The sequence below is a fragment of the Panulirus ornatus genome, chromosome 1 (assembly GCF_036320965.1).
Source record: "Panulirus ornatus isolate Po-2019 chromosome 1, ASM3632096v1, whole genome shotgun sequence".
Classification (NCBI taxonomy): Eukaryota; Metazoa; Arthropoda; class Malacostraca; order Decapoda; family Palinuridae; genus Panulirus; species Panulirus ornatus.
The window spans coordinates 20,622,782-20,650,761 of NC_092224.1; the positions used below are offsets into that span (position 1 = coordinate 20,622,782).

Consider the following 27,980-nt stretch of genomic DNA (forward strand, 5'->3'; position numbering starts at 1 on the left):
CCTGTTTGCACTTGTCTGTCTGCTGTAAAGAGATCTTTTAGTTTCTTCCTAATTGCATTTTTAAGATTTCTTAATTGAAAACCAGTTGTTGTTTTCAGCAGCTTTTGTTTATCGAGTGTGTGTATAACAAATGCATCCACTTTTTGTCTTGCCCCCAGAACTTGTGAGAGGGAATCCATAGTAGTTTAATTTGAATCCTTTGGACAAAAATGCTAACATATATGTGTCTGTTTAGAGATAGGCAAATTACATTCTGAGATCATGGTTTGTAAGGCAAACTGAATATAAAGGGTAACAGATAATTAAACAATCAGTGGCTGTGGTTTCTCCCAGCTCCAGAGCAATAAGTGTGGTTGTGGTTTCTCCTAGCTCAAGAGATATAAGTGTGGTTATGGTTTCTCCCAGCTCAAGAGCAATAAGTATGGTTCTAACATATTTCTCTGCTCTGTTTTATTAGGCTGAATCAAAATGGCAGCTCTTCTAGTAGCAGAATTGAGGGAAACAGGAGTATAGGTATTTTGTGTTATGGTATTATAAGTCTGGAGTTTCCTTTCGAATTTGATAGTGCTAGTCTTGACAAAGTGTTTAAGGAGAAGATTGTGACTTAGTAATATTTTGTAGGTGGATAAGTAGGCATGGTGATGTCAAAGGGAGTTAAATGCCAGGGTAGCAGGAAATGGTGTTTTTTTGTAACTGTACAATTGATTTACTTCAAACGCTATATGAGTTACTGTTATGTGAATCCACTAGGTTCACTTTTTCTGTTGCATACATACTTTAAAGTTGTAACTCAGTGATTTTATAAGTAGATTAAGAAATTATGTTGGTTATTAAAGGCAAGTTAGACTTGGATGCCAAAGTAAATGACAGTTATTGAGGATAAAGAAAGGTGTTGAGGTATGGCATTCCTCCTTTAACAAGAATTTGCCTTTTGAGGCAATTTCTTGATGATCCACAGTCACTTGATGAAGAAGAGACTTGCCTCAATACGTGACATCTCCAATTGCAATATTACTGAGGAACATGTAATAATGAAATGCCAAATATATAGGAGCCTCAGAGCTAGATATGAATTATGTAGCAATAAATGAGAAATTTAAAACTATAATATCATTATCAACATATTAATGAAGTTTTGAGGGGGAACCAAAGTATATAATTTTGTATAGATAGTTTTAAGTGTGTGAAAGAAGAAAGTTAAGAGTAAATATGAATAAGAGCAAGGTTATTAGGTACAGTAGGGTTGAGGGTCAAGTCAATTGGGAGGTAAGTTTGAATGGAGAAAAACTGGAGGAAGTAAAGTGTTTTAGATATCTGGCAGCGGATGGAACCATGGAAGCGGAAGTGGATCATAGGGTGAGGGAGGGGGCGAAAATCCTGGGAGCCTTGAAGAATGTGTGGAAGTCGAGAACATTATCTCGGAAAGCAAAAATGGGTATGTTTGAAGGAATAGTGGTTCCAACAATGTTGTATGGTTGCGAGGCGTGGGCTATGGATAGAGTTGTGCGCAGGAGGATGGATGTGCTGGAAATGAGATGTTTGAGGACAATGTGTGGTGTGAGGTGGTTTGATCGAGTAAGTAACGTAAGGGTAAGAGAGATGTGTGGAAATAAAAAGAGCGTGGTTGAGAGAGCAGAAGAGGGTGTTTTGAAATGGTTTGGGCACATGGAGAGAATGAGTGAGGAAAGATTGACCAAGAGGATATATGTGTCGGAGGTGGAGGGAACGAGGAGAAGTGGGAGACCAAATTGGAGGTGGAAAGATGGAGTGAAAAAGATTTTGTGTGATCGGGGCCTGAACATGCAGGAGGGTGAAAGGAGGGCAAGGAACAGAGTGAATTGGATCGATGTGGTATACCGGGGTTGACGTGCTGTCAGTGGATTGAATCAGGGCATGTGAAGCGTCTGGGGTAAACCATGGAAAGCTGTGTAGGTATGTATATTTGCGTGTGTCGCAAACGCGGGAGACAGCGACAAAGTATAAAAAAAAAAAAAAAAAAAAAAAAAAATGTATATTTGTGTGTGTGGATGTATGTATATACATGTGTATGGGGTTGGGTTGGGCCATTTCTTTCGTCTGTTTCCTTGCCCTACCTTGCAAACGTGGGAGACAGCGACAAAGCAAAAAAAAAAAAAAAAAAAAAAAACTGTTAGGTCTAGAAAATGAACATTTATTGAGATGCGATCAGATCCTCTAGTGTGAGATAAAGTTGCAACCAAAGTGTCTCCTACCCTTTTTGTTAGCCTTTTACTTATCAAATATAGTCTGGCTCTTACTAGACATAGTGTCTTGGAGTACCCTGCTATATAATGGTTAGATAAAGTAACAAGGAAAATTGGTATTCATTTAGTCTATCAAGAACCAGCTGGTTTTTGATTATCTGCAGAGAATTGGAAGTCAATGCACAATTTTTATGTATACTATATTGACCATATTCCAAAACAATGTCTAAACAGGACATTAGAGCTGCTATACTTTCAGTTTAACCGTATTCAGACTCAGAAGAGAGCCTATCATTCCATCTGTTATTTTTTTGAATTTATGTGTAATTGCTTAAAAATGTTTTGTTTTTTATTTAGTTCCAATTTGGACATTGATAACACAACAGTATGTGGTATTTAGTTTTAAGTTTACAGCATAATGCATCGTGCCATTTGATAGCTTTGCAAAGCTAGACTTTGTCTTCATACTACAGTTATAAAAGCTTCTGAAGTTATTTAGTGTCTTGAATTAACAGTTAGGATAAACAAGCCATCAGAGAAAGGAATTTGTTTTGCTGTACTTTTCTGTGGGATATTGAATAATTAACGTTCAAATGTTATATACATGAAACTAATACTGCAATTATATGTCTTTCTCTTAGCCTCATTTAGGTATGCTAGGAAACATTAATCTTTTTATTATAAAAGTGTTTACCCTTGTAGGTATTCAGAAGAACGTGATAGCGATGAAGCTGCCTTGTACCGACGCCCTCCCAAACCTCCCCAAGAACCCTCTTCCCAATTCTTTGAGCCCTCAATACATGATGACTCTGTCAAGACCTATTGCACTGAAGGAACACCATATGAAACACCATACAATTTCTCCACTGCTACTTCCATGACAGACCTCCGGGAGCCATCTATTAAAGAGAGAGAAAGGGAAGGCTCATCAGCACCTAGTACTGATGAGGTGAGTCATCATGATCTTGACTCATGATACTAATTGTGTTGATTTGATTTTAATATGTAATATTCTTGAATATTTATTGTATATCTTAAGATGTTTCATGAATCATAAAAGTCAAATGTAAATATATTTTATTTTGAATAAACAACTCTCTTATTCTCAAGAAAAAGAAAGAACAGGATAGTAAGGTTGAGAGCCTTGAAAATGTTGAGGATTCTGATGATGCAAGGGACACTCTTGAGCCATTACCGTCCCACACTGGTCTCCCAGTTAAAAGTGGTCTTAGCTCAGGCATGATGACTCCAGACAAACCAGTAACATATTGTGTTGAAGGAACACCTGTTTGCCTTTCAAGATTTTCATCAGTTTCTTCTTTGACAAGTGGAGAAATTAATGCTAATAATGACAGGTAAGGGTGAGAGGAGAGTTAAAAATCATATTGTATTTCTTGGGATATACCATACTGTTAAAAATCATATTGTATTTCTTGGGATATACCATACTGTTTTTCTTTTGATTAATATGAGCTCATTTTTATTCTTGTGTAGGATGAAATTTTAGATAAATCTTTCAAGTCTTATTATGTAGTTATTGTGCAAATTAATTAACAAATTAACAAATTAGTAAAATCACTTATGTGTCAGTTGTTGTTCAGAAGTTTATTGGATTTGTCCAACATCCTAGAACTCCAGGTGTTTCTCCACTGCAGCCTCCAATTATCCCTCAGGTGCAAATGGACAGTGGCATGGGGATTCATTTTTGTTCACAAATAACTATCACAGGGGTATGATGAACATTTATTAAACAGTCTCAGTACACTGGCTTACTTCCACACATGACTCATCTCCCAGTTGAGGTTTCCCATGTTATCTCTCATGTTGTTACTCCATCTTGCCAGAATAAGCATTATTAGGTCCCCTTACTTATTTGTAAAAGTATAAAAAAAAGTTTTTTAAGTAAATATCTTGGCTCTTAAGATTTGACCCCTTTTTATGTCTCATTCAATGATATTGTTATGATGATTTAGTCAAGATTAATAATGGTCAGCTTTATTGAGCATGAAGTCAGCAATTAGTTATTTTTTGATCGTTGTAGTGTTTGCAAATGCAGATAGTTTGTTTTATAGTAGTACTTTTCTTTTTCTTTTCTTTTCATTTTGGCTATTGACCTCTCAGTCAATGTGTGGTCTGTTTGTGATCTCAGAAACAATTCCTTATGATTAGAGAAACAAGTAGAAAATATTTCTTATAAGTAAAAATGTTCTCTTAAAGAATTTTGATATGTGAGAATTTTGTCACCCAACTCTGGAGAAAATGGTGTACATTTCATTATGTAGAGAGGGAAATGAATGAGGATAAATTGGAAGCACACAAAAACCATCCACATTAATTCATATTCCACTATTCAGAGTATTGGAAAAATGCACATTAGACAAAGAGGTTTCTAGATATTTAATTGTGGAGCAGAGTAAAATAGAAATTTATTTCATGTGCTTTACCTGATTTGGTTACAGTTTGAAATTTAGAATCTATTGTACAGTTATAATTACATTTTAGACTTTGTTCTTCATGTAGAGATGGCCTTTTGGGGGAGTTATCAGAGGATGGAGAGCACAAACCTCAAGTTACAGTCAGTGAAGAAAAGAAGAGTAGACAGGAGGAGGTTCAAGGAGAGGAAGCAGAGGATGCTCACAGAGACGGAAGTCACACCCCTTCATCCCAGCAATTAGAGAGACCAGAGGGTAAGGCCAGCTAGCATTCATGAGTCACCTTTTGATTGTACTGTAGAACAGGCTGCAATTAGTTCACTGAATTTACATTAGATGATATATTTTTTCATACACATTTGCCATCTCATGCATTAGTGAGGTAGTGTTAAGAACAGATGACCGAACCTTACAGTGAAAAATCCTCACTAGGCCCCCTTCTCTGCTCTTTCATTTGGAAAAGTAAAACAGGAGGAAGGATTTCCATTCACTTTCTACCACATGCAGAGAATCGATATTATTCTACATATTTATCATATTTATCCCTGGGGTTAGGGGAGAAAGAATACCTCCCACATATTCCCTGCGTGTCATAGAAGGCAACTAAAAGGGAAGGGAGCGGGGGGCTGGAAATCCCCTCCTCTCATTTCTTTTTTTTTAAATTTTCCAAAAGAAGGAACAGAGAAGGGGGCCAGGTGAGGATATTCCCTCAAAGGCCCAGTCCTCTGTTCTTAACGCTACCTTGCTAATGCAGGAAATGGCGAATAGTATGAAAGAAAAAGATTTATCATTAGGGAGAAAGAATTCTACCTCTGAATCCCCTGTGTGTAGTAGAGTGCAACTAAGAGGAAAATGGTGAACAAATATAATAGAAAGATTTTTCTGTTTATTCAACATTACATCTCTAATCTAATCCAATTTACCTTTTTGTAAATGCTAGAATTTAAATTGGCGATAGTGAATACCTGCTTATGTTATACTTTTAGTTCCATATTTTCTAAAGAAATATTTTCTCTCCACTCAGTTCAGTCAGTGCTGTTTACCTCTCCTTTGACATGCCCTTTCCACATTAACTTTCAGATAACCTTTAAGAAGTTTATATCTCTTCTTTGATCCATTCTCTCCATATCAGGTATCCTGATTAGTGCTCTTCTTAACTATAACATTCACATTTTCCAGTCAGTAACTGACAGTTTCCTCATTTCACACTGTGTTATGAACTATAATTCCAGATTTTTTTTTTTTTTTTCTGTTACTTTTACTCAGCTTAGGACAGAGCTTCATGAGGAGCATATTTGACAGCACTTGTTGGATGGGAATTCAAATAGTTTTATTCATCCCCACAAAATGAGTTACATTGCTGAGGATCCCCCAGCCCCATACCCATATAGAATGTAAGAGTCTACGAGATGCTTATTCACAGGGATATACTGACTGTACAGTAACCTGCTCAGGACTTTGACATCACTGTGCAGAGGTGAGCTGGTGGGTTGCAGCTAATCTACCTATCTCTCTATATCTCTTACACCTATTTCCTTCAGGCACTCCCTCAGTGGGGTGACCATGGCAAAAGTCTTTATACCTGTTGAACTCTAGTATCACTTTATAGTTTTAATGCTTCACCCGTAACAAGCGGAGGGCAACTCTGATGTAGTATTTCCAGAGGCTCTTCGCTGATGTTCCTACCAACTATTTTTACCTAATGTTCCTGCCTAATTTTCAATCCTACATCTTCTACCTAATGCTCCCACCTAATGATCCTGCCTTTTCTTTCTACCTAAAGCTCCTGTTACCAAAAGGTAGGGGTAGCACATAGCACTGACTTCAGGAAAATCTTAGTTACAAAGAATGACTTGTGGGAGTTAAGTGTTGTTAAGTGGTATGTGTGACAGGGAAAGATTGTGTTTGTGGACAGAATGCCAGCTGTCATGTTTGTGGACATTGCTAGCAGTCCACATGTAGGTGAGGCAGAAAGAAAAGACATATACCTGGGTCAGAGGAATACGACTTTACTGCTGGAGTGCAGGCTCACTATGCAGCCATCATTAACTCTCGCAATGCTAAGGCAGGTGGTACCAGTAATATTCCTCCCTGGTTGGTGGCTACCTACTTGCTACTACTTACTTGTAGTTAATCACCACCATCACACAGGTGCCCATCTTGGTATATTGTGTGGATCTGCTGAATGTATGTCCACATTTTAATTTTTGACCATCACATTGAAGACCAGATTAGTATCAGTTGTTTTTATTCTTGAATTTTCCATTACTTGAACATCATAAATTTTTGTTGTGTCTTACGAATTGATATACCTCTATGTAGTACAGGTGTCTGTTGCCCCAGTGTGGTGCCAATTTCCTTTGTTCTTAAAGTCAATCCAACCATAAGTACTGCTTATTTTACATTTAATATTTTTGATTTTGAATTATTTTAGACATTTTCATATTTATTAGCAATTATATCAGTGAAACCTCAAAGTGATGAATGTGGAAGTATCCACAATGCTTTGTAAAGTTTCCTCAGTGTTGTTTTGATTCATGGACAACATAACTCAAAAGATGATCAAGTATCTCAGTTTTTCAGAAAAGCAAGGCACCTGATAGTTATTTTTTTATTTATCTGAAAATGCATTTTTTTGTTTATGAGTATATTATAGAGTATAACCAGTAAATAACTGCGAACGTTTCTGTTTGCCTTTAGTTGTGCAAAAAATTTTCAATATACTTTAGAAATCATAAAGTTGAACATTCAAATTTCTGTAACTTATCAGATGGGCTGCCTTAAAGAATTGCACCAAGTTGTTTGAAGTGTTTGATATGCCTCTGCTTTTTGCCTTACCCATGTGGAGAGAGTTGTGTGGACACATGATTACAGGAAAGGAAAAGTATCCTGTAGTATGCTTCTTCTGTATGTAGTCTTTATAAGTCTACACTTTATCACCCAACATATGTGGAGATGAGCTTTGTGATGCGGAGATATGAGCTCTGTGATGTCGCGTATTCCAGACTGGGGACCTCAATACTACGAAATGAGATTTGATGTGTATTTTTCTGCACTTATTTGTGTACAGTAATTATTACAGTTTTGTTATTTAGAGATTTTCCCAACACTTTGAAGTAAATTCCCTTCCTGTAGCATCTGAAGGTCTGCACTCACTTGCCCAGCAAATGTGGAGATACAACCTTTGTGATACCACACATTTGAGGATGGGCAACCGATAACATGAACTGAGATTCAGTGTTTATTTCGACACCATCTATTGTTATTACTTTATACAGACATTTTTTTTTCTTTTTTGCATTTTAGCTGATTTGTCTGTAAACTACTACAAGAACAGAAAATGACAATCCTTCTTTAAGCACTCACCCGCCCAACATTTATGATGTCACAAATTCTGGACTGGGGACCCCAGTACTATGTAGTTTACTTAGATTTACTATTTCCTCTCTTATTAAAGTTTTGTTAGTCTTATTTCAATTTATTACTCTTCAGTCTTTATTTCCTTGTATCGTATTTTGTTATTTGGAACTATCTATCTTTCTGACTCTACCTTTAATGCCTGTTCCCTCCAGGAACTCCTTCATGGGGGAGGCCATGGCAAAAGTCTCCATAACTAGTGAATTCCAGTGCCACTTTTTTCCCTTTTGTGCTTCACCCTTAACATTTCACTGGCAAATGGTAGCTCTTATACAGGTTTATCATGAACTTTTAAGCTAATTTGCAGTAAGGAAAGATGCATATGGTAAAATAACTTAATTTGCATGCACCACCCTGTGTGTATCTGAGGTGAGACATTGCTTGAGGCAGAAGTAGTGCATAGCATTCATTAGGTATCTCACTTTGATCCATAATGCTGTTTTCTACTGCAGCCATATGTTGTCCATAATTTTCTGTTTCTGGTTGATTTGGTATTTTCTTCAGCCATCCCTCTTAATTTTCTTTCAAAGTTTTCAGTGCTGTGGTACTGTATTGTGTTTGCCTTCAAACTGAAACAAGCTTTCTACATTATAGATTGTATTTTAATGTTTTGGAAATTTACTGATGTGTATGGCATATTACTGAAGTACATCCAAAAGCTCCTCAGTCACCATTTAATTTGCTGGCTGACTTGAGTTGCATACAGACTTTTTTTTTGAGATCCAAAGGAGGGTTCCAGTTAGATGGGATTCTGATTTTTTTACCTTTTGTTCTTTGCTTGTTATTGATGATAATTAGATTGGTGTCTTTTCCACAGGTAAGAGTGTGCACTATGAGGAAACACCACTCATGTTCTCTCGTGCCACATCTGTCTCATCACTGAGCAGCTTTGATGTTCAGTCCATCCATGATGACCGCAGCTCTGTTGTCTCAGATTTCAGGTACTGAACAGATTTTGTATATACTTTTGAATTTCAAAATAAGTTTTGGGTACCAGAATGTTCTTTGAATTTCTGTGTCTTTCATTTTATAACATAATTTAATTTTGCATTATTATTATTGTACTTAGTCGTTGTCTCCTGTGTTAGCAAGGTAGCGCAAGGAAACAGACGAAAGAGTGGACCAACCCACCTACATATACATGTATATACATGAGTGCCCATACACGCACATAAACATACCTATACATTTCAAAGTATACATACATATACATACACACATATACATATATACACATGTACATATACATACACAGACATATACATATATACATGCACATATCCATACTTGCTGCCGTCTTCCATTCCCGTTGCCACCCTGCCACAAATGAAATGCCCCCCCCTTTCTGTGCCTTTCATTTTATAACATAATTTTGTATTATTATTATTATACTTAGTCGCTATCTCCCGTGTTAGCAAGGTAGCGCAATGAAACAGACGAAAGAGTGGCCTAACCCACCCACGTACACATGTATATACATAAGCACCTATACACGCACATATTCATACCCATACATTTCAATGTATACATACATATACATTTTTTATTTATTTTGCTTTGTCACTGTCTCCCACGTTAGCGAGGTAGTGCAAGGAAACAGACGAAAGAATGGCCCAACCCACCCACATACACATGTATATATATACACGTCCACACATGCAAATATACATACCTATGCATCTCAGCGTATACATATATATACACACACAGACATATACATATATACACATGTACATAATTCATACTGTCTGCCTTTATTCATTCCCATCACCACCCCGCCACACATGAAATAACAACCCCCTCCCCCATCATGTGCACGAGGTAGTGCTAGGAAAAGACAACAAAGGCCACATTCGTTCACACTCAGTCTCTAGCTGTCATGTAATAATGCACTGAAACCACAGCTTCCATTCCACATCCAAGCCCCACAGAACTTTCCATGGTTTACCCCAGACGCTTCACATGCCCTGGCTCAATCCATACATATACATACACAGACATATACATATATACACATGTACATATCCATACTTGTTGCCTTCTTCCATTCCCGTCGCCACCCTGCCACACATGAAATGTCCCCCTTTCTGTGCCTTTCATTTTATAACATAATTTAATTTTGTAGTATTATTATGCTTAGTCGCTGTCTTCCATGTTAGCAAGGCAGCGCAAGGAAACAGGCGAAAGAGTGGCCCAACCCACCTTCATACACATGTATATACATAAACACCCTTACACGCACATATACATACCTATGCATTTCAATGTATACATACATATACATACACAGACATTCATATATACACATGTACATATCCATACTTGCTGCCCTCTTCAATTCTCGCCGCCGCCATCGCAACATTATAAATCCTCATGGGCCTCCTTGTTGTAGTGGTTAGCGTTACTGTTCATGAATTGGCATGGGCAAGCCAGGGGTTGTACCCTATAGGTTGAAATCCTGGACGTGTCAGTCAGATCACACCCAACCCAGGTGTTCATCCCTCTCTTGGGGTTGTTCGATAAACGGGTACCTGGCTTAGGCTGAGGTGTGTGTTTGTGTGTTGTGCGCATGCATACTTAGGACGAAAGACATGATGCTTATATTTAAAATTATGAAAGGGACAGCACATGTGTAAAACTTTCTCTTCATAACAAGTATATAGTAATTGCTCCTCACTTCCAGTGATTCGCTCATTAAACATTCCCCCCATCTGGTAGGTATCTGTAACTGTGCTAAACTCAGTATTAACCATTCAGAAAGGAAATTGCCTTAGATTATTTCTAAGGATTATGTTCCCAGAAAAGGTTGGCATAAGCATGTTTGGTAGGAGCAAGTACGTGTTTTTAGTGAAAGGAAGGTACATTTCCCAGTTAAAGCCAAAGTCCTCATTTTGACAAATTTTTTAACAAATTACTATAAAGGATAATCAATAATATTGTTGTTCATTGCAATAGAATAGTAAATAAAATGTGTTGAACAGTGAGGCTAGATAGGCAGGAAAATGATCTGCCAAATTGTTAGAATGGTGGGCAGGATATGGTGGCCTCCCTGTTTGACTGCCATCATGTGTGATAAGTTAGAACAGCCTGTCTTTCTCTACACCTCACACCCTCCTTAATTTACATTGCATACAGCTTCTTGTTCCACATTCCATGCTCCCTCTTGACCCACACCCCACTCCAGATCCACATCCTTTCTCTGAATTTGCATCTCACACCCACTCTCATGATCCATACCCCTACTCTTAATCCACACCCTCCCTCTTGATCCATATCCCATGCCAGCTTTCTTGATTCATGCTTCACATAAATCCTCTTGATTATCATCAGACACACTGTTTCGTTATCTACATCCCACACAACAACTGTCAATTATCATCTCATATACCTTTTCTTGATCCAAACTCCACCACTTCATTTGATCCACACCCCATACCACCTTGCTTAATCCGCACTCCCACATCAGAATTCTTGATCCACACTCAATGTCTCCTCTAATGGTCCATACTGCATATCTTGCTCCAAACCCTGCACCCTCTTTCCTAGCACTACCTACCATGGGAGATGATGATCAAGGATGGATGCTTCCACTGCCTTTTTTTTTCAACAAATGAGAAAATTAAGGGCATACAATTCCCCATGTAGGTACATTAAAACTTGTTATCCATAATTCAAGCCAACAAAGTATTCAAAACATTCACTCAGTTTTGGTTGGTGACCCTCTGTTATCCAAAATTGATTGAAAAATCAAAAGGGAAACGGCGATCATGTATAATGATACTTAAGAATATTTCAAATCACGCATTTTCCTTGCCACAGCAAATAAGATACTCACCATCTGGTGTGTTGTGGTGCTGATAATTGTTTACCTTCTCCTATGTGCTTTCTGGTGCAGTGTTCTGTGTTGGTCTTGCATATTTGTGTATTTTGTGCACCTGGATTACCATTGTGAACAATGGCCCCTTTCAAGCATTGTCATCAATTACCTGACAGCTCTTTGAAGCCCTCTACATCTTGCATGAAGCACAAGAGGAACGTTTTAAGACTCAAAAAGATGATGGAGTTATGCAAGAGGCTAAGGGGAGTCTAAGGCAGTACTAATGAAGGAATTCAGCATCATTTGCTTATTTGCTTGCTCATAGTAATATTTCCTCTGTAAAGTTTTTTAAGAAATTAAAATTTTTCAATTACTTAATATATTAAAAGCCCTTCAATAACCAAAAAAAGATCCAGAATGGCTGATTCCCCTACGCATTTCAGATAACAGAGGTTTTACTTTACCTAGAAGTCATCAATCAGTATATTTATTTGATAGGTTTTATGATATGTTTACATGATTTCTTTGCACAACTTGGTTCTGAGCACTGTGACATTATCCAAGGGAAATTAGTTGTAATTAGGTGGGATATGGCAGATGTATAAAAGAAAGAGACAGGAGGTCAAGAGAAAGGTGCAAGAGGTGAAAAAAAGGGCAAATGAGAGTTGGGGTGAGAGAGTATCATTAAATTTTAGGGAGAATAAAAAGATGTTCTGGAAGGAGGTAAATAAAGTGCGTAAGACAAGGGAGCAAATGGGAACTTCAGTGAAGGGCGCAAATGGGGAGGTGATAACAAGTAGTGGTGATGTGAGAAGGAGATGGAGTGAGTATTTTGAAGGTTTGTTGAATGTGTTTGATGATAGAGTGGCAGATATAGGGTGTTTTGGTCGAGGTGGTGTGCAAAGTGAGAGGGTTAGGGAAAATGATTTGTTAAACAGAGAAGAGGTAGTGAAAGCTTTGCGGAAGATGAAAGCCGGCAAGGCAGCAGGTTTGGATGGTATTGCAGTGGAATTTATTAAAAAAGGGGGTGACTGTATTGTTGACTGGTTGGTAAGGTTATTTAATGTATGTATGACTCATGGTGAGGTGCCTGAGGATTGGTGGAATGCGTGCATAGTGCCATTGTACAAAGGCAAAGGGGATAAGAGTGAGTGCTCAAATTACAGAGGTATAAGTTTGTTGAGTATTCCTGGTAAATTATATGGGAGGGTATTGATTGAGAGGGTGAAGGCATGTACAGAGCATCAGATTGGGGAAGAGCAGTGTGGTTTCAGAAGTGGTAGAGGATGTGTGGATCAGGTGTTTGCTTTGAAGAATGTATGTGAGAAATACTTAGAAAAGCAAATGGATTTGTATGTAGCATTTATGGATCTGGAGAAGGCATATGATAGAGTTGATAGAGATGCTCTGTGGAAGGTATTAAGAATATATGGTGTAGGAGGAAAGTTGTTAGAAGCAGTGAAAAGTTTTTATCGAGGATGTAAGGCATGTGTACGTGTAGGAAGAGAGGAAAGTGATTGGTTCTCAGTGAATGTAGGTTTGCGGCAGGGGTGTGTGATGTCTCCATGGTTGTTTAATTTGTTTATGGATGGGGTTGTTAGGGAGGTAAATGCAAGAGTTTTGGAAAGAGGGGCAAGTATGAAGTCTGTTGGGGATGAGAGAGCTTGGGAAGTGAGTCAGTTGTTGTTCGCTGATGATACAGCGCTGGTGGCTGATTCATGTGAGAAACTGCAGAAGCTGGTGAATGAGTTTGGTAAAGTGTGTGGAAGAAGAAAGTTAAGAGTAAATGTGAATAAGAGCAAGGTTATTAGGTACAGTAGGGTTGAGGGTCAAGTCAATTGGGAGGTGAGTTTGAATGGAGAAAAACTGGAGGAAGTGAAGTGTTTTAGATATCTGGGAGTGGATCTGGCAGCGGATGGAAACATGGAAGCGGAAGTGGATCATAGGGTGGGGGAGGGGGCGAAAATTCTGGGGGCCTTGAAGAATGTGTGGAAGTCGAGAACATTATCTCGGAAAGCAAAAATGGGTATGTTTGAAGGAATAGTGGTTCCAACAATGTTGTATGGTTGCGAGGCGTGGGCTATGGATAGAGTTGTGCGCAGGAGGATGGATGTGCTGGAAATGAGATGTTTGAGGACAATGTGTGGTGTGAGGTGGTTTGATCGAGTGAGTAACGTAAGGGTAAGAGAGATGTGTGGAAATAAAAAGAGCGTGGTTGAGAGAGCAGAAGAGGGTGTTTTGAAGTGGTTTGGGCACATGGAGAGAATGAGTGAGGAAAGATTGACCAAGAGGATATATGTGTCGGAGGTGGAGGGAACGAGGAGAAGAGGGAGACCAAATTGGAGGTGGAAAGATGGAGTGAAAAAGATTTTGTATGATCGGGGCCTGAACATGCAGGAGGGTGAAAGGAGGGCAAGGAATAGAGTGAATTGGAGCGATGTGGTATACCGGGGTTGACGTGCTGTCAGTGGATTGAATCAAGGCATGTGAAGCGTCTGGGGTAAACCATGGAAAGCTGTGTAGGTATGTATATTTGCGTGTGTGGACGTATGTATATACATGTGTATGGGGGGGGGGGTTGGGCCATTTCTTTCGTCTGTTTCCTTGCGCTACCTCGCAAACGCGGGAGACAGCGACAAAGTATAATAAAAAAAAATTAAAAAATGGCAGTATAAATAATGTCAGTGCCACCACTAGGCTTCTGCTCATTATCTGACAGACAGTTTTTTTCTGATGAATCTGGTGAAAAAATTTTCTACATAAGGGCACATAAACAAGTAACAGCAACATACAGTACCACCATGCTGACTGCTGATGTTTATTTCTTTTGATATTTTTTTGCTGTTTGTCATGTTTTGGTTCTTATGGTCTTCTTTGAATAGTTATATAGGGTGTGAAGATTTTTCTCTTCTTTTTAGCCAGTGCTAATGAGTTATTCAAATTTTTTCTGATCGTAATGTAGTGTAAATTAATTTTTTTGCCCTCATTTATATCATAAAGTAATTTGAATGTATTTTTGCCATCTTATTCATAATTTTCTTATTATTACTGAATCATGCTTCAAGTGTTTTTTATCAATTTTAGATAAGTGTGAAATAAATGTTACTTCTTTTGAAATGTATGTTGGCTGCCCAGTTTTCTCTTGTAGGCAAATGAGAATGATATTTAGTCCTTTTTGTTTTTCATCAGAGCGTAGATTCCTTGACAATTTCCTCCTGTACTTCATTTCTTTAAGTTGCGTGTTTTGATAATGTTCATGTATATTTTTTAAGAAGAATGCTTCCATATGGAATTCCGTTATTATTATGTGTAGGGGCTTAGAAACTCTTCTCAGAAACTCTGAATGAAATTTCATTATGTGTACATGTTCTTGACAAAGAATGGAAGTTTCTCATGATTTCAGAACTTTCTTTTAGTGCTCTTTTTTTCCTAATAAGAAAATTTATAACATTAGTGTGAAGCTAGCCACACTCATTGACTTTTGATTAACCTGCCTGTCTAAAGCGAACATTACTTTTCCCTGATATAATACATAATTATCTATATGGGAAATGAGAGCATTTATTGATTTTAAGTTGATGTAGGTATCCAAAGATGAGACATTAGTCGTTGCTAGCAGTTATCATCAGTCAATAAGGATTATGAAGAATAATGTATTTGTAATATGAATCATTTCTCCAAAGTCTGTCATCACTTCATTGGCTGGTGACCATGATGCTTTGCCTTTGCCTTCTGCATTGTTGTAGGCATACTCATTAGGTATGCTCTAAATTTTGTTTCTGTTTTATTAACACATGTTTGGCTAGCATGTATTTTTGCTTAAAAGATTAGTTGGAAATTATGTAGCTAGTGTTAATTTAACCTCTCTTGTCTGAGAACTTTTCATCTTCTTTCTGACAGTCGATTTACTAGTGGTGCAATATCTCCAAGTGACCTCCCAGATTCTCCAAATCATACAGTCCCACCAAGTCCTAAACGGTCTCGGCCACCATCACAGCCATTTAAACCACCACCAACTCAAGGTAAGTTTTCAGAAAGTAATATTATTTGTACTTCATTGTTTTGAAAGATATGAAAATTTTGCTTGACATCTATAGTAAAACAGGCTTCTTCAGAGAAGATTGAGAAATATTCATTTGAATATCATTCAGTTTTTGTTAATTCTCATTGTATTATGAGTAATTAGAATAGAATGATTGCTGTAAGATCACCAAAGATTGTGTTTACCAACGACCTCCATATTTCCAGTTGTAAAAACTCAGCAGCAACTAAGAAACTATTTGATGAGAAAATCTGCTCATTGATTTGGCCTTTACTTAAGTGGGGCACTGGTTACTTGCTTGTATTAAGAAATAAGAATATTTGAGAAAAATGGGGGCTATGTTGATTAGTTTAGACATGCATATAAGTAGTTGGAGGGAATTTTGAATAGTTAGGGAAAGGTGGGAAGTAAATACTTGTGATAAAGTGTGCAGAAATGGAATGTGGCTTTCTCTGAAAGACATTGAAGAGGTGATAATGTTCAGCAGACTATAGAGTGGTGCTGCTTGGAAAAAATAATCATCCCATGTTTGTTGATTTAGTTTTATCATGTTTGAGTGGGGCTGATTGATTGACTGCCTTTAATTTTTTCATAAATGATGTACAAATGAATTACAAAAGTGAGGAGGGTTGAACTAGTAAGTAGTGATAAAGTAAGAGAAAGGTGTGGAAATAAGAAGAGTATGATTAAGAGGGTGTTATGAAAGGGTTTGGACAAATGAGTAGAATGAGTGAAGAGTTGACAAAGAGGATCTATATGTTAGAAATGAGGGAACAAGGAGAATGGGGACACTGAATGGGAAATGGAAGATGGAGTGAATAAGATTTTGAGTGTTTGGGGCCTGAACAGGCTGGAGGGTTAAAGGCTTGCATGGGATAGAATGAATTGGACTGATGTGATATGCAGGGAGCAACGTGCTGTCAGTGGACTGAACCAGGTAATATGAAACAGGCGGGGGAAACCACAGGAAGGTCTGTAGGGCCTGATTGTGTCAAGAGGATGTAGTTTTAGTGTATTACAACTAGAGAATGGATTTAAGGAAGTGAATAAGGCCTTTTATTCATGTGGTCCAAGTGCTACCTTACCAATGCACTAAATGGTGAGCAAGTATGAAAGAAAGAAAATAGATATAAATCTTTCACTCTTTTCAGTGAATATACAGTATATCAGTATATATTTACATGTGTCACTTTTGCAGTAACTTGTGTTAGTTGTTACCATTTACTCTCAGAATCTGACTGATAATTTTTGGACTTCATGAACCCACAGGCCCAAGAACAAGTACAGGAGTGTTCAGTGAGGCTCCAAGAGCGTGGGTAGAGGAAGGCACCCCAGTTGAATTCTCTCGCGCCACCTCCTTATCTTCACTCACAATTGATGATGATTTGCCCATACTGGATGATGGTGTACCAAGGGTTAGTCTTACATGTATATGTTTATCTTGCTACCATATGACCAGTTCAGCCTTTTTTTATCATGCTTACCATGCATAATGCATGTAGAATCTCCATCAAGTACATCATCGATTGTCGATCCTCTCTCATCCTACCAGTTTGGAGCTTGCCTCTGTTTTCATCTGACTTATTGATATCCTACACATGCTAATACTCAAGCCTTATCCTCTTATGTCCTACTAGTTTAGTAGTTGCCTCATCTTTCATCTGATATATTGATATTGTACACATGATATTATCCAAGGCTTTATATATAGGATTTTCTCTACATTTATTTGCATTTTTTAACCTCTTTTATAGCAGTGATATTTCACATACTGTAATATCAAGTACCAAAGTGTTTTGATAAGATAATGCTTGTGCTTACCATTCATGACATGATACATTTAGACTGATAGGTTTCATAAAGAGTTCTTTTTATTACAGAGTTGATTTTTCATCTTTAAGTTTCTCCTCACACTTTATTTGTGTGTCTGTTGTTATCTGTACCTTTGTCCCCATATATATATGGAGTGGAATATGTGCATATATCATTTAATTTTAATTACACACATCTTCAGCTTATGTTTAGTGTCTGGTTCAACTGATAAGATAGTATCATAAGCATGAATACAACAGATTTTGCAGCTATTTTATCTTGCCACCATGATTCAACAGCACACAGTAATCACTCTATTATTATTATTATATAACCCCAGAACCCCTTCTTAAGGGGTTCGTGCAGCTTCAAGGCTGTGCTACAATGAGTACCAGAGAAAGAATGGCCTCCTTTGAAATGCAAAATTCTTAAGCAAGATTGCACCCTAATGAAACTATCCCTATGAAGGTTACTTTTCACTCACTGTGCAGCCACAGGTGGGTGAGTCTAGTAATGCTTGCTCCATCCTTAAAGATATTAAACAACCATGTTGATATTATGCAGCCTTGATGCACTCCCTCAGTTTCAAGTTACTTCTTTTATGCAAGTATTACATCTAGTGTCATCTCGAAGTAGCATTCTGAGATCTGCCCAGCAAGTCATAAAAAGGCATTCCTTCTCAGAGTGCTTTCTTACTAAGGTTACCTTAGTTACTTTAGCCTTCTTAGATTTGGAAATATTGCATAAAATTTTCCCCCAGAACTTTCTTTGTTGTTTGCCTAAGTGCAGAAATAAGAGGTACACATCCAGTTACTTTCTAAATCCCTGAAGATTTTCACTTACAAGGATTTATTCATCTTTTTAACATAGTAGAAAACCACCACTTTAAATATATTACCCCCATTGCAAAGAAATTGTTTTTCTCTGTACTTTTTAGTAATTTTTACTTTCTTCATCCTTAAATGATTGAACAGTACCTGCCTTTATCCAATCACTAGGGCATCATTTTTCCATTTTGCCATACACTTTCCAGATGCACTTAATGGCAACTTTTCTGTTTATGACCATCTCACTCATTATTCCATCTGTACCTCCTAACCTGTTTGTTTTTCTGGAACATTACAATAACGTTCTTTTACACCTCCATCATAAGCATATAACATTAACTACAGTATAGCAGACTTAACACAAGAAAAATTGTGCAAAATCTTGATGAATAGACATAAAGCATTTTTTATTATGAGGAGTTATCTCTGTGTATCTCATGCAGCAGACATCAATAATTAATGGTACCCTCCAGTAACTTACAATTATTTAGAGTTAAGAAACACTCTTTCATGTCTGTGTTTACTGTGTCAAAGACATTGTAACTTAATTCACATCTCTCTTTTGATGCACTGCAAAAGCTTCAGTATTCAAGATATTCCTTTTTAAGTGCTGGCTGTCTCTCAATACAGTCTCACAGGTTGGCTTCTGCAAAGGAGTGACTGGTTAAATTTTTGCTTGACCTAGCATTCAACATCTATTTGATCGCTAAGTCTTGTAATGCATATTACTGCTAAGTTAACCTTGAGGTAAAGAAAAATTAGATTTTATTTGTATTATCATTGTAGAAGACTAATGAGCGCCAGGTACATTTAGCTCGATTTCATATTTACAGTTTCTTGTATGAAGCAGAATGCCTAAATGATGTCATGATTTAAAGAATTCCCAGTTGCTTTCGTTTGTCATCTTACCTAAATGCATATACCTTTATATTGATATGTAAAAAAGAAATTTTAATGTGTACTTACCTTTCCTGCATTTGTAAGGTAGCATTAGTAACTGAACCATTACAGAGATATCCTCACTTTGCTTGTCCTCTTGTTCCTGCTTATATAAAGTGTCAGTACAGGAAAGGAGGATTTCCAGCCCCCACTCCAGCCCTTCTTGTTCAGTATTTATGACATGCAGGAGATCAATGAATAATATTCTGTCTGATTTGTAAGAACATAGTGAGAGGAAAAATATTTCAGGTGACATAATGTAAAACATTTACCAAACAGGTTAAAGTAGTAACTGTGATAAAAGAAAACAACTAATGGTGGCACAACATGGCTGGTGCTAGTACTCTGCATTCATTTGACTTCAAAAATCCTTACTAGCTAGTAAAATCTTGTCTTAACTCAGTTGCACAAGTGAGGTTTACTTGCTGTTCCAATCACATAAAGAATTTGGAGATTTCTGTTTCATACGTATCATATTTGGTATGAGAATTTTATTATTGTTACCTTTGACAAAATCCAACATCAGCATTAGAAGCATTTTTGTCAGTGTCACTTTGATAAAGTTATCAGATTGTATTGTATGAAAGTGAATTGAATGGTCTACTTCAGTAATGGGAGTAAACTTTTCAGGGAAAACCAAAAGTAGGAAGATAGGAAAATATTGAAAGCATATGTTTCTTTGTAAGGAATTAGAGAGGTTGATAATATTTGATGAAGTAGCCAAACATTGGAAAAGTTTGACTTTGGCAAAAGGTGGCCATGGAATTAAGCAGTGAACTGACCATACAAATTTACATCTATTTTTACATCAACTTTTTTTTTTTTTTTTTGCTGTCTCCCACGTTTGCGAGGTAGCGCAAGGAAACAGACGAAAGAAATGGCCCAACCCACCCCCATACACATGTATATACATACGTCCACACACGCAAATATACATACCTACACAGCTTTCCATGGTTTACCCCAGACGCTTCACATGCCCTGATTCAATCCACTGACAGCACATCAACTTTTATCTGATTTAAATTACTTGGAATATTAATCCACAATTAATCTCGATTAATATGGGTAAAACTGAAAGTTGATGGAGAGAGATGGGTGATTATTGGTGCATATGCACCTGGGCATGAGAAGAAAGATCATGAGAGGCAAGTGTTTTGGGAGCAGCTGAATGAGTGTGTTAGTGGTTTTGATGCACGAGACCGGGTATAGTGATGGGTGATTTGAATGCAAAGGTGAGTAATGTGGCAGTTGAGGAAATAATTGGTATACATGGGGTGTTCAGTGTTGTAAATGGAAATGGTGAAGAGCTTGTAGATTTATGTGCTGAAAAAGGACTGGTGATTGGGAATACCTGGTTTAAAAAGCGAGATATACATAAGTGTACGAATGTAAGTAGGAGAGATGGCCAGAGAGCATTATTGGATTACGTGTTAATTGACAGGCGCGCGAAAGAGAGACTTTTGGATGTTAATGTGTTGAGAGGTGCAACTGGAGGGATGTCTGATCATTATCTTGTGGAGGCTAAGGTGAAGATTTGTATGGGTTTTCAGAAAAGAAGAGTGAATGTTGGGGTGAAGAGGGTGGTGAGAGTAAGTGAGCTTGGGAAGGAGACTTGTGTGAGGAAGTACCAGGAGAGACTGAGTACAGAATGGAAAAAGGTGAGAACAATGGAAGTAAGGGGAGTGGGGGAGGAATGGGATGTATTTAGGGAATCAGTGATGGATTGTGCAAAAGATGCTCGTGGCATGAGAAGAGTGGAAGGTGGGTTGATTAGAAAGGGTAGTGAGTGGTGGGATGAAGAAGTAAGATTATTAGTGAAAGAGAAGAGAGAGGCATTTGGACGATTTTTGCAGGGAAAAAATGCAATTGAGTGGAAGATGTATAAAAGAAAGAGACAGGAGGTCAAGAGAAAGGTGCAAGAGGGCAAATGAGAGTTGGGGTGAGAGAGTATCATTAAATTTTAGGGAGAATAAAAAGATGTTCTGGAAGGAGGTAAATAAAGTGCGTAAGACAAGGGAGCAAATGGGAACTTCAGTGAAGGGCGCAAATGGGGAGGTGATAACAAGTAGTGGTGATGTGAGAAGGAGATGGAGTGAGTATTTTGAAGGTTTGTTGAATGTGTTTGATGATAGAGTGGCAGATATAGGGTGTTTTGGTCGAGGTGGTGTGCAAAGTGAGAGGGTTAGGGAAAATGATTTGGTAAACAGAGAAGAGGTAGTAAAAGCTTTGCGGAAGATGAAAGCCAGCAAGGCAGCAGGTTTGGATGGTATTGCAGTGGAATTTATTAAAAAAGGGAGTGACTGTATTATTGACTGGTTGGTACGGTTATTTAATGTATGTATGACACATGGTGAGGTGCCTGAGGATTGGCGGAATGTGTGCATAGTGCCATTGTACAAAGGCAAAGGGGATAAGAGTGAGTGCTCAAATTACAGAGGTATAAGTTTGTTGAGTATTCCTGGTAAATTATATGGGAGGGTATTGATTGAGAGGGTGAAGGCATGTACAGAGCATCAGATTGGGGAAGAGCAGTGTGGTTTCAGAAGTGGTAGAGGATGTGTGGATCAGGTGTTTGCTTTGAAGAATGTATGTGAGAAATACCTAGAAAAGCAAATGGATTTATATGTAGCATTTATGGATCTGGAGAAGGCATATGATAGAGTTGATAGAGATGCTCTGTGGAAGGTATTAAGAATATATGGTGTGGGAGGCAAGTTGTTAGAAGCAGTGAAAAGTTTTTATCGAGGATGTAAGGCATATGTACGTGTAGGAAGAGAGGAAAGTGATTGGTTCTCAGTGAATGTAGGTTTGCGGCAGGGGTGTGTGATGTCTCCATGGTTGTTTAATTTGTTTATGGATGGGGTTGTTAGGGAGGTGAATGCAAGAGTTTTGGAAAGAGGGGCAAGTATGAAGTCTGTTGGGGATGAGAGAGCTTGGGAAGTGAGTCAGTTGTTGTTCGCTGATGATACAGCGCTGGTGGCTGATTCATGTGAGAAACTGCAGAAGCTGGTGACTGAGTTTGGTAAAGCGTGTGAAAGAAGAAAGTTAAGAGTAAATGTGAATAAGAGCAAGGTAATTAGGTACAGTAGGGTTGAGGGTCAAGTCAATTGGGAGGTAAGTTTGAGTGGAGAAAAACTGGAGGAAGTAAAGTGTTTTAGATATCTGGGAGTGGATCTGGCAGCAGATGGAACCATGGAAGCGGAAGTGGATCATAGGGTGGGGGAGGGGGCGAAAATCCTGGGAGCCTTGAAGAATGTGTGGAAGTCAAGAACATTATCTCGGAAAGCAAAAATGGGTATGTTTGAAGGAATAGTGGTTCCAACAATGTTGTATGGTTGCGAGGTGTGGGCTATGGATAGAGTTGTGTGCAGGAGGATGGATGTGCTGGAAATGAGATGTTTGAGGACAATGTGTGGTGTGAGGTGGTTTGATCGAGTAAGTAACGTAAGGGTAAGAGAGATGTGTGGAAATAAAAAGAGCGTGGTTGAGAGAGCAGAAGAGGGTGTTTTGAAATGGTTTGGGCACATGGAGAGAATGAGTGAGGAAAGATTGACCAAGAGGATGTATGTGTCGGAGGTGGAGGGAACGAGGAGAAGTGGGAGACCAAATTGGAGGTGGAAAGATGGAGTGAAAAAGATTTTGTGTGATCGGGGCCTGAACATGCAGGAGGGTGAAAGGAGGGCAAGGAATAGAGTGAATTGGATCGATGTGGTATACCGGGGTTGACGTGCTGTCTGTGGATTGAATCAGGGCATGTGAAGCATCTGGGGTAAACCATGGAAAGCTGTGTAGGTATGTATATTTGCGTGTGTGGACGTATGTATATACATGTGTATGGGGGTGGGTTGGGCCATTTCTTTCGTCTGTTTCCTTGCGCTACCTCGCAAACGCGGGAGGCAGCGACAAAAGCAAAAAAAAAAAAAAAATTCACAAAATGGATATCATTTAAAGTTTACTTGTAAACTGTCCTTTGACCTGTCATTTCCAAAGATTGATGATTATAGTAACAATAAGTAAAAGCTGAGGCAGCTACTTTGTTGGAGTAGCAAAGTGTGCAATTCTCATTGCTCATGTTTTGGCTAGAAACTATATTCCCTTTTATATAAATTTTTCATGACATGGTTATTATTTCATCTGAAACCACCACTTTAGGCCAAAGAACAATTAATTTTATTGCCCCTGTGTTTTAACTTAATAAGCAGGCGTTTCATCTTGCTTTTCTAAAGGACCGGTTAAGAGGTGATGGGAAAGATAGTAGTGAGGCTACGGGAAGTGAAGCTTCTCGTGCAACATCTCATGGATCACAGAGAGGACGGCCTTTAACTACTACCAGCATTCCAAGACTCCATGGGCAGGTAAGGGAAATATCCTTTACACCATCAAAATCTCTCATTACTTGAAGTTAGCATATATTTTTGGATAAATTCATCTTGGAGTTGATGTGGGTAGACTTGTTGTTTTAGTAATTACCATGTGCAATTAGATCCAGCATTTCTGATATTTAGATAGTTTATCATTGCCTTTATATGATAATGCTGTCGCATTTTATGTAAACTAATTTAGGAGGATGTTGCAGAACAGACCAATAAAATATGAAAGTGAATGCGGCATTTTGAATATGGGGTAAATTAATATTTTGAGTTTGGGATGGTGATTCAAGTTTTTTGTATATTGTAATATTTTAAGATGTTTTACGTATTTGTAGATATTTTGCAAAGTAAATATTGATATATGTAAGCAAATAAGAAAATGAGATGTAATATTGATTGATCTATTAAGCAAACGAGAAAATGAGATGTAAAATAAAACAAGTTAGGTAGGTTTGGTTAGAGTAAAAAATTAGTGAGGAAACGAATTTGAAGTGAAATGGGGTGTATCCTCACAGACTCCATATACTGTACAAAACATAAAGCAACATTCACCCATCTGCTACAGCAAACACATCCATTACTGTTGGATTTCATGGTGAAGGCAGATGTTTGTGGCTGGTTAAACTCCCTAATTCTAAATATACTGTATTACAGTACTTACTACTGTATCATTGCACTTATTGTGCAACAACCATAATGATTTTTTTTTTAAGATTTTCTTAACTCAGATTTTTATACTGGACATTTATACATTGTCTCTGAAAATAAGAGTCAACAGGTAAAGGCTCAGGCTCAGTAGCAAGTGTGTCATACTGCTCCTGAGCATTATGAAGAGCATCAAGATTAAGGTCACTCTCAGGAAAATAGTCATCTTCAAGATGTACAACATTGAGATCATCAGGGTCAACAACATGGAAAGATTCATGTGGAAAGCTACATGAGGCTGAAGGTACTACCTGTGTTATACCCAGTGTTGCTGCTTTTTTATGGGCAACATCTTTCCATGGTTTCTTGCCGAGAACATTACTGAATAACTTGCGGATATCTGCCTGTTTGAGTGATGCTTGGCATTTTTGTAGAAATTCTGAGTGCATGATGTGAAATGGCATGATTTCATGAAGGCTCTAGCTTGACCACTTCTCCTTAAAGTGCACAACCTTCGGACCTGTAATGGCGTCTTGCAGCTCTTCGACATCTTCCTCCACTTCAGAAGATTTATTCACAGTCTAGGAATCAACAGTGCTGACTATTAAGTCAGAATCTGTATGGCTGAAAGTTACTGGAGCTCCCTCATCGACATAAAGTCACTCTTCTACCACAACCATAAATGTATGTTAGAGGATTATAGTGTCTAGAATGCTTTCACTTGATTTCATAGGCTTAACATTGAAGCCCTCAAATTCTTCCTCAGAAGATCTATCCACAGACATGACAGATGGCCACAGTTTCATTCTAGCACGTTTCATAGTGACTGTTTACCATCTTCCAAACACAGGTGATGTTTTAGATGGAATTTTTAGTTGTATACCTCGAATGAAACTGAGTAACTGGACCTTGGAGGTTTAGGATTTTAAACATAGAATTCTTCATATGGTGACAATCCATATTGTCAATTATTCCTTGGTCCATGGATTGGATTAAAGATGTAACAAGTAGGCAGGTTAGTAGCAGAAATGTTGTTAGAAATAAAAAATCCTTCATGGGGTGAACTTGAAAGTTGTCATGTAGGAAGCTGGCCTTGTTATCCTCAGGTTTGCCAATATTCCTGAAGTGTCACTTCATTTCAGCTACAGAGTTATGATGGAAACACTGGTAAAAAGAGTCTTTGTTCATCCAACCACTCCTCCGACCTTTGTAAATCACAGGGAGGTGTGCCACACCTTTAAGTGCCCTAGAGTGCTGATACTTGCTGATATCCAGAAGTTTATGCTTGTGTGTACCACTGGCATTAGTGCAGACAATGACGATATTATCTTTATTCATTTTGAAACCTGAAGCACCAACCTTGCTGGAAGAAGCCAGATTGGAAGAGGATAGGCATCAACAGAGCAGCACTGCCTCATCTGCATTATAAATCTGCTTAGCACTGAAGTCATGCTTGTCAACTAACTCCTCCAGAGTGGTACTGTACTCCTCAGCTGTATCACAACCTGCAGACCTATTCTCACCGGTACATCAAGTTTATGAATGCTGCAACATTTCTTGAATGCCTTAAGCTGTCCACAAGAAAAAGAACACTTAACGTTGATCATCTTATCATAGTAGAGTTGCTTGGCCTTCTCAACAAGCAATGGGCTGGAGATGGGTACTCCCTTAGGTGTTGTAAGGTAAACTACTTAGTGGAGAGCAGAGTCCTGCTCATGGAGTTTAGACTGATGGGAGGGTCTTCATTGCCTTGAGGGTCTTAGGTGGGGACTCGCTACTAAATGTCTCAATCTTCTGCTGCCTGATGATGTCATAGATAGTCATCATGCCAACATTGAAGTCCTTTATAAGTACTGCCTTGGACAAACCCTTAGCCAGAAAGCACATGGGAGGCAATAAACAATCTGCAGCACCATAAAACACCAGGTAGTGAGATCACCAATGACTAAAGCTCTTGTTTATATATATATATATATATATATATATATATATCTTTCTTTCTTTCATACTATTCGCCATTTCCCGCATTAGCGAGGTAGCGTTGAGAACAGAGGACTGGGCCCTTGAGGGAATATCCTCACCTGGGCCCCTTCTCTGTTCCCTCTTTTGGAAAAAAAAAAAAAAAAAAAAAAAAAGTGAGAGGGGAGGATTTCTAGCCCCCCGCTCCCTCCCCTTTTAGTCGCCTTCTACGACACGCAGGGAATACGTGGGAAGTATTCTTTCTCCCCTATATATATATATATATATATATGAGAGGGTTAGGGAAAATGATCTGGTAAACAGAGAAGAGGTAGTGAAAGCTTTGCGGAAGATGAAAGCCGGCAAGGCAGCAGGTTTGGATGGTATTGCAGTGGAATTTATTAAAAAAGGGAGTGACTGTATTGTTGACTGGTTGGTAAGGTTATTTAATGTATGTATGACTCATGGTGAGGTGCCTGAGGATTGGCGGAATGCGTGCATAGTGCCATTGTACAAAGGCAAAGGGGATAAGAGTGAGTGCTCAAATTACAGAGGTATAAGTTTGTTGAGTATTCCTGGTAAATTATATGGGAGGGTATTGATTGAGAGGGTGAAGGCATGTACAGAGCATCAGATTGGGGAAGAGCAGTGTGGTTTCAGAAGTGGTAGAGGATGTGTGGATCAGGTGTTTGCTTTGAAGAATGTATGTGAGAAATACTTAGAAAAGCAAATGGATTTGTATGTAGCATTTATGGATCTGGAGAAGGCATATGATAGAGTTGATAGAGATGCTCTGTGGAAGGTATTAAGAATATATGGTGTGGGAGGAAAGTTGTTAGAAGCAGTGAAAAGTTTTTATCGAGGATGTAAGGCATGTGTACGTGTAGGAAGAGAGGAAAGTGATTGGTTCTCAGTGAATGTAGGTTTGCGGCAGGGGTGTGTGATGTCTCCATGGTTGTTTAATTTGTTTATGGATGGGGTTGTTAGGGAGGTAAATGCAAGAGTTTTGGAAAGAGGGGCAAGTATGAAGTCTGTTGGGGATGAGAGAGCTTGGGAAGTGAGTCAGTTGTTGTTCGCTGATGATACAGCGCTGGTGGCTGATTCATGTGAGAAACTGCAGAAGCTGGTGACTGAGTTTGGAAAAGTGTGTGGAAGAAGAAAGTTAAGAGTAAATGTGAATAAGAGCAAGGTTATTAGGTACAGTAGGGTTGAGGGTCAAGTCAATTGGGAGGTGAGTTTGAATGGAGAAAAACTGGAGGAAGTGAAGTGTTTTAGATATCTGGGAGTGGATCTGGCAGCGGATGGAACCATGGAAGCGGAAGTGGATCATAGGGTGGGGGAGGGGGCGAAAATCCTGGGGGCCTTGAAGAATGTGTGGAAGTCGAGAACATTATCTCGGAAAGCAAAAATGGGTATGTTTGAAGGAATAGTGGTTCCAACAATGTTGTATGGTTGTGAGGCGTGGGCTATGGATAGAGTTGTGCGCAGGAGGATG

The 27,980-nt window shown here is 38.4% G+C and overlaps 1 protein-coding gene across 1 annotated transcript in view; it reads left to right on the forward strand.

Annotated features, from left to right (window-relative positions):
• LOC139762577 (uncharacterized) overlaps positions 1 to 27,980 on the forward strand; it is a 228,574-nt gene that overhangs the window by 124,974 nt on the left and 75,620 nt on the right. The window contains exons 13-19 of the mRNA XM_071687618.1: positions 2,925 to 3,171; positions 3,333 to 3,577; positions 4,743 to 4,909; positions 8,889 to 9,012; positions 15,789 to 15,910; positions 17,200 to 17,345; positions 23,738 to 23,866. Of these exons, the coding sequence (XP_071543719.1) occupies positions 2,925 to 3,171; positions 3,333 to 3,577; positions 4,743 to 4,909; positions 8,889 to 9,012; positions 15,789 to 15,910; positions 17,200 to 17,345; positions 23,738 to 23,866 (1,180 nt within the window). The remainder of the gene's footprint in view (positions 1 to 2,924; positions 3,172 to 3,332; positions 3,578 to 4,742; positions 4,910 to 8,888; positions 9,013 to 15,788; positions 15,911 to 17,199; positions 17,346 to 23,737; positions 23,867 to 27,980) is intronic.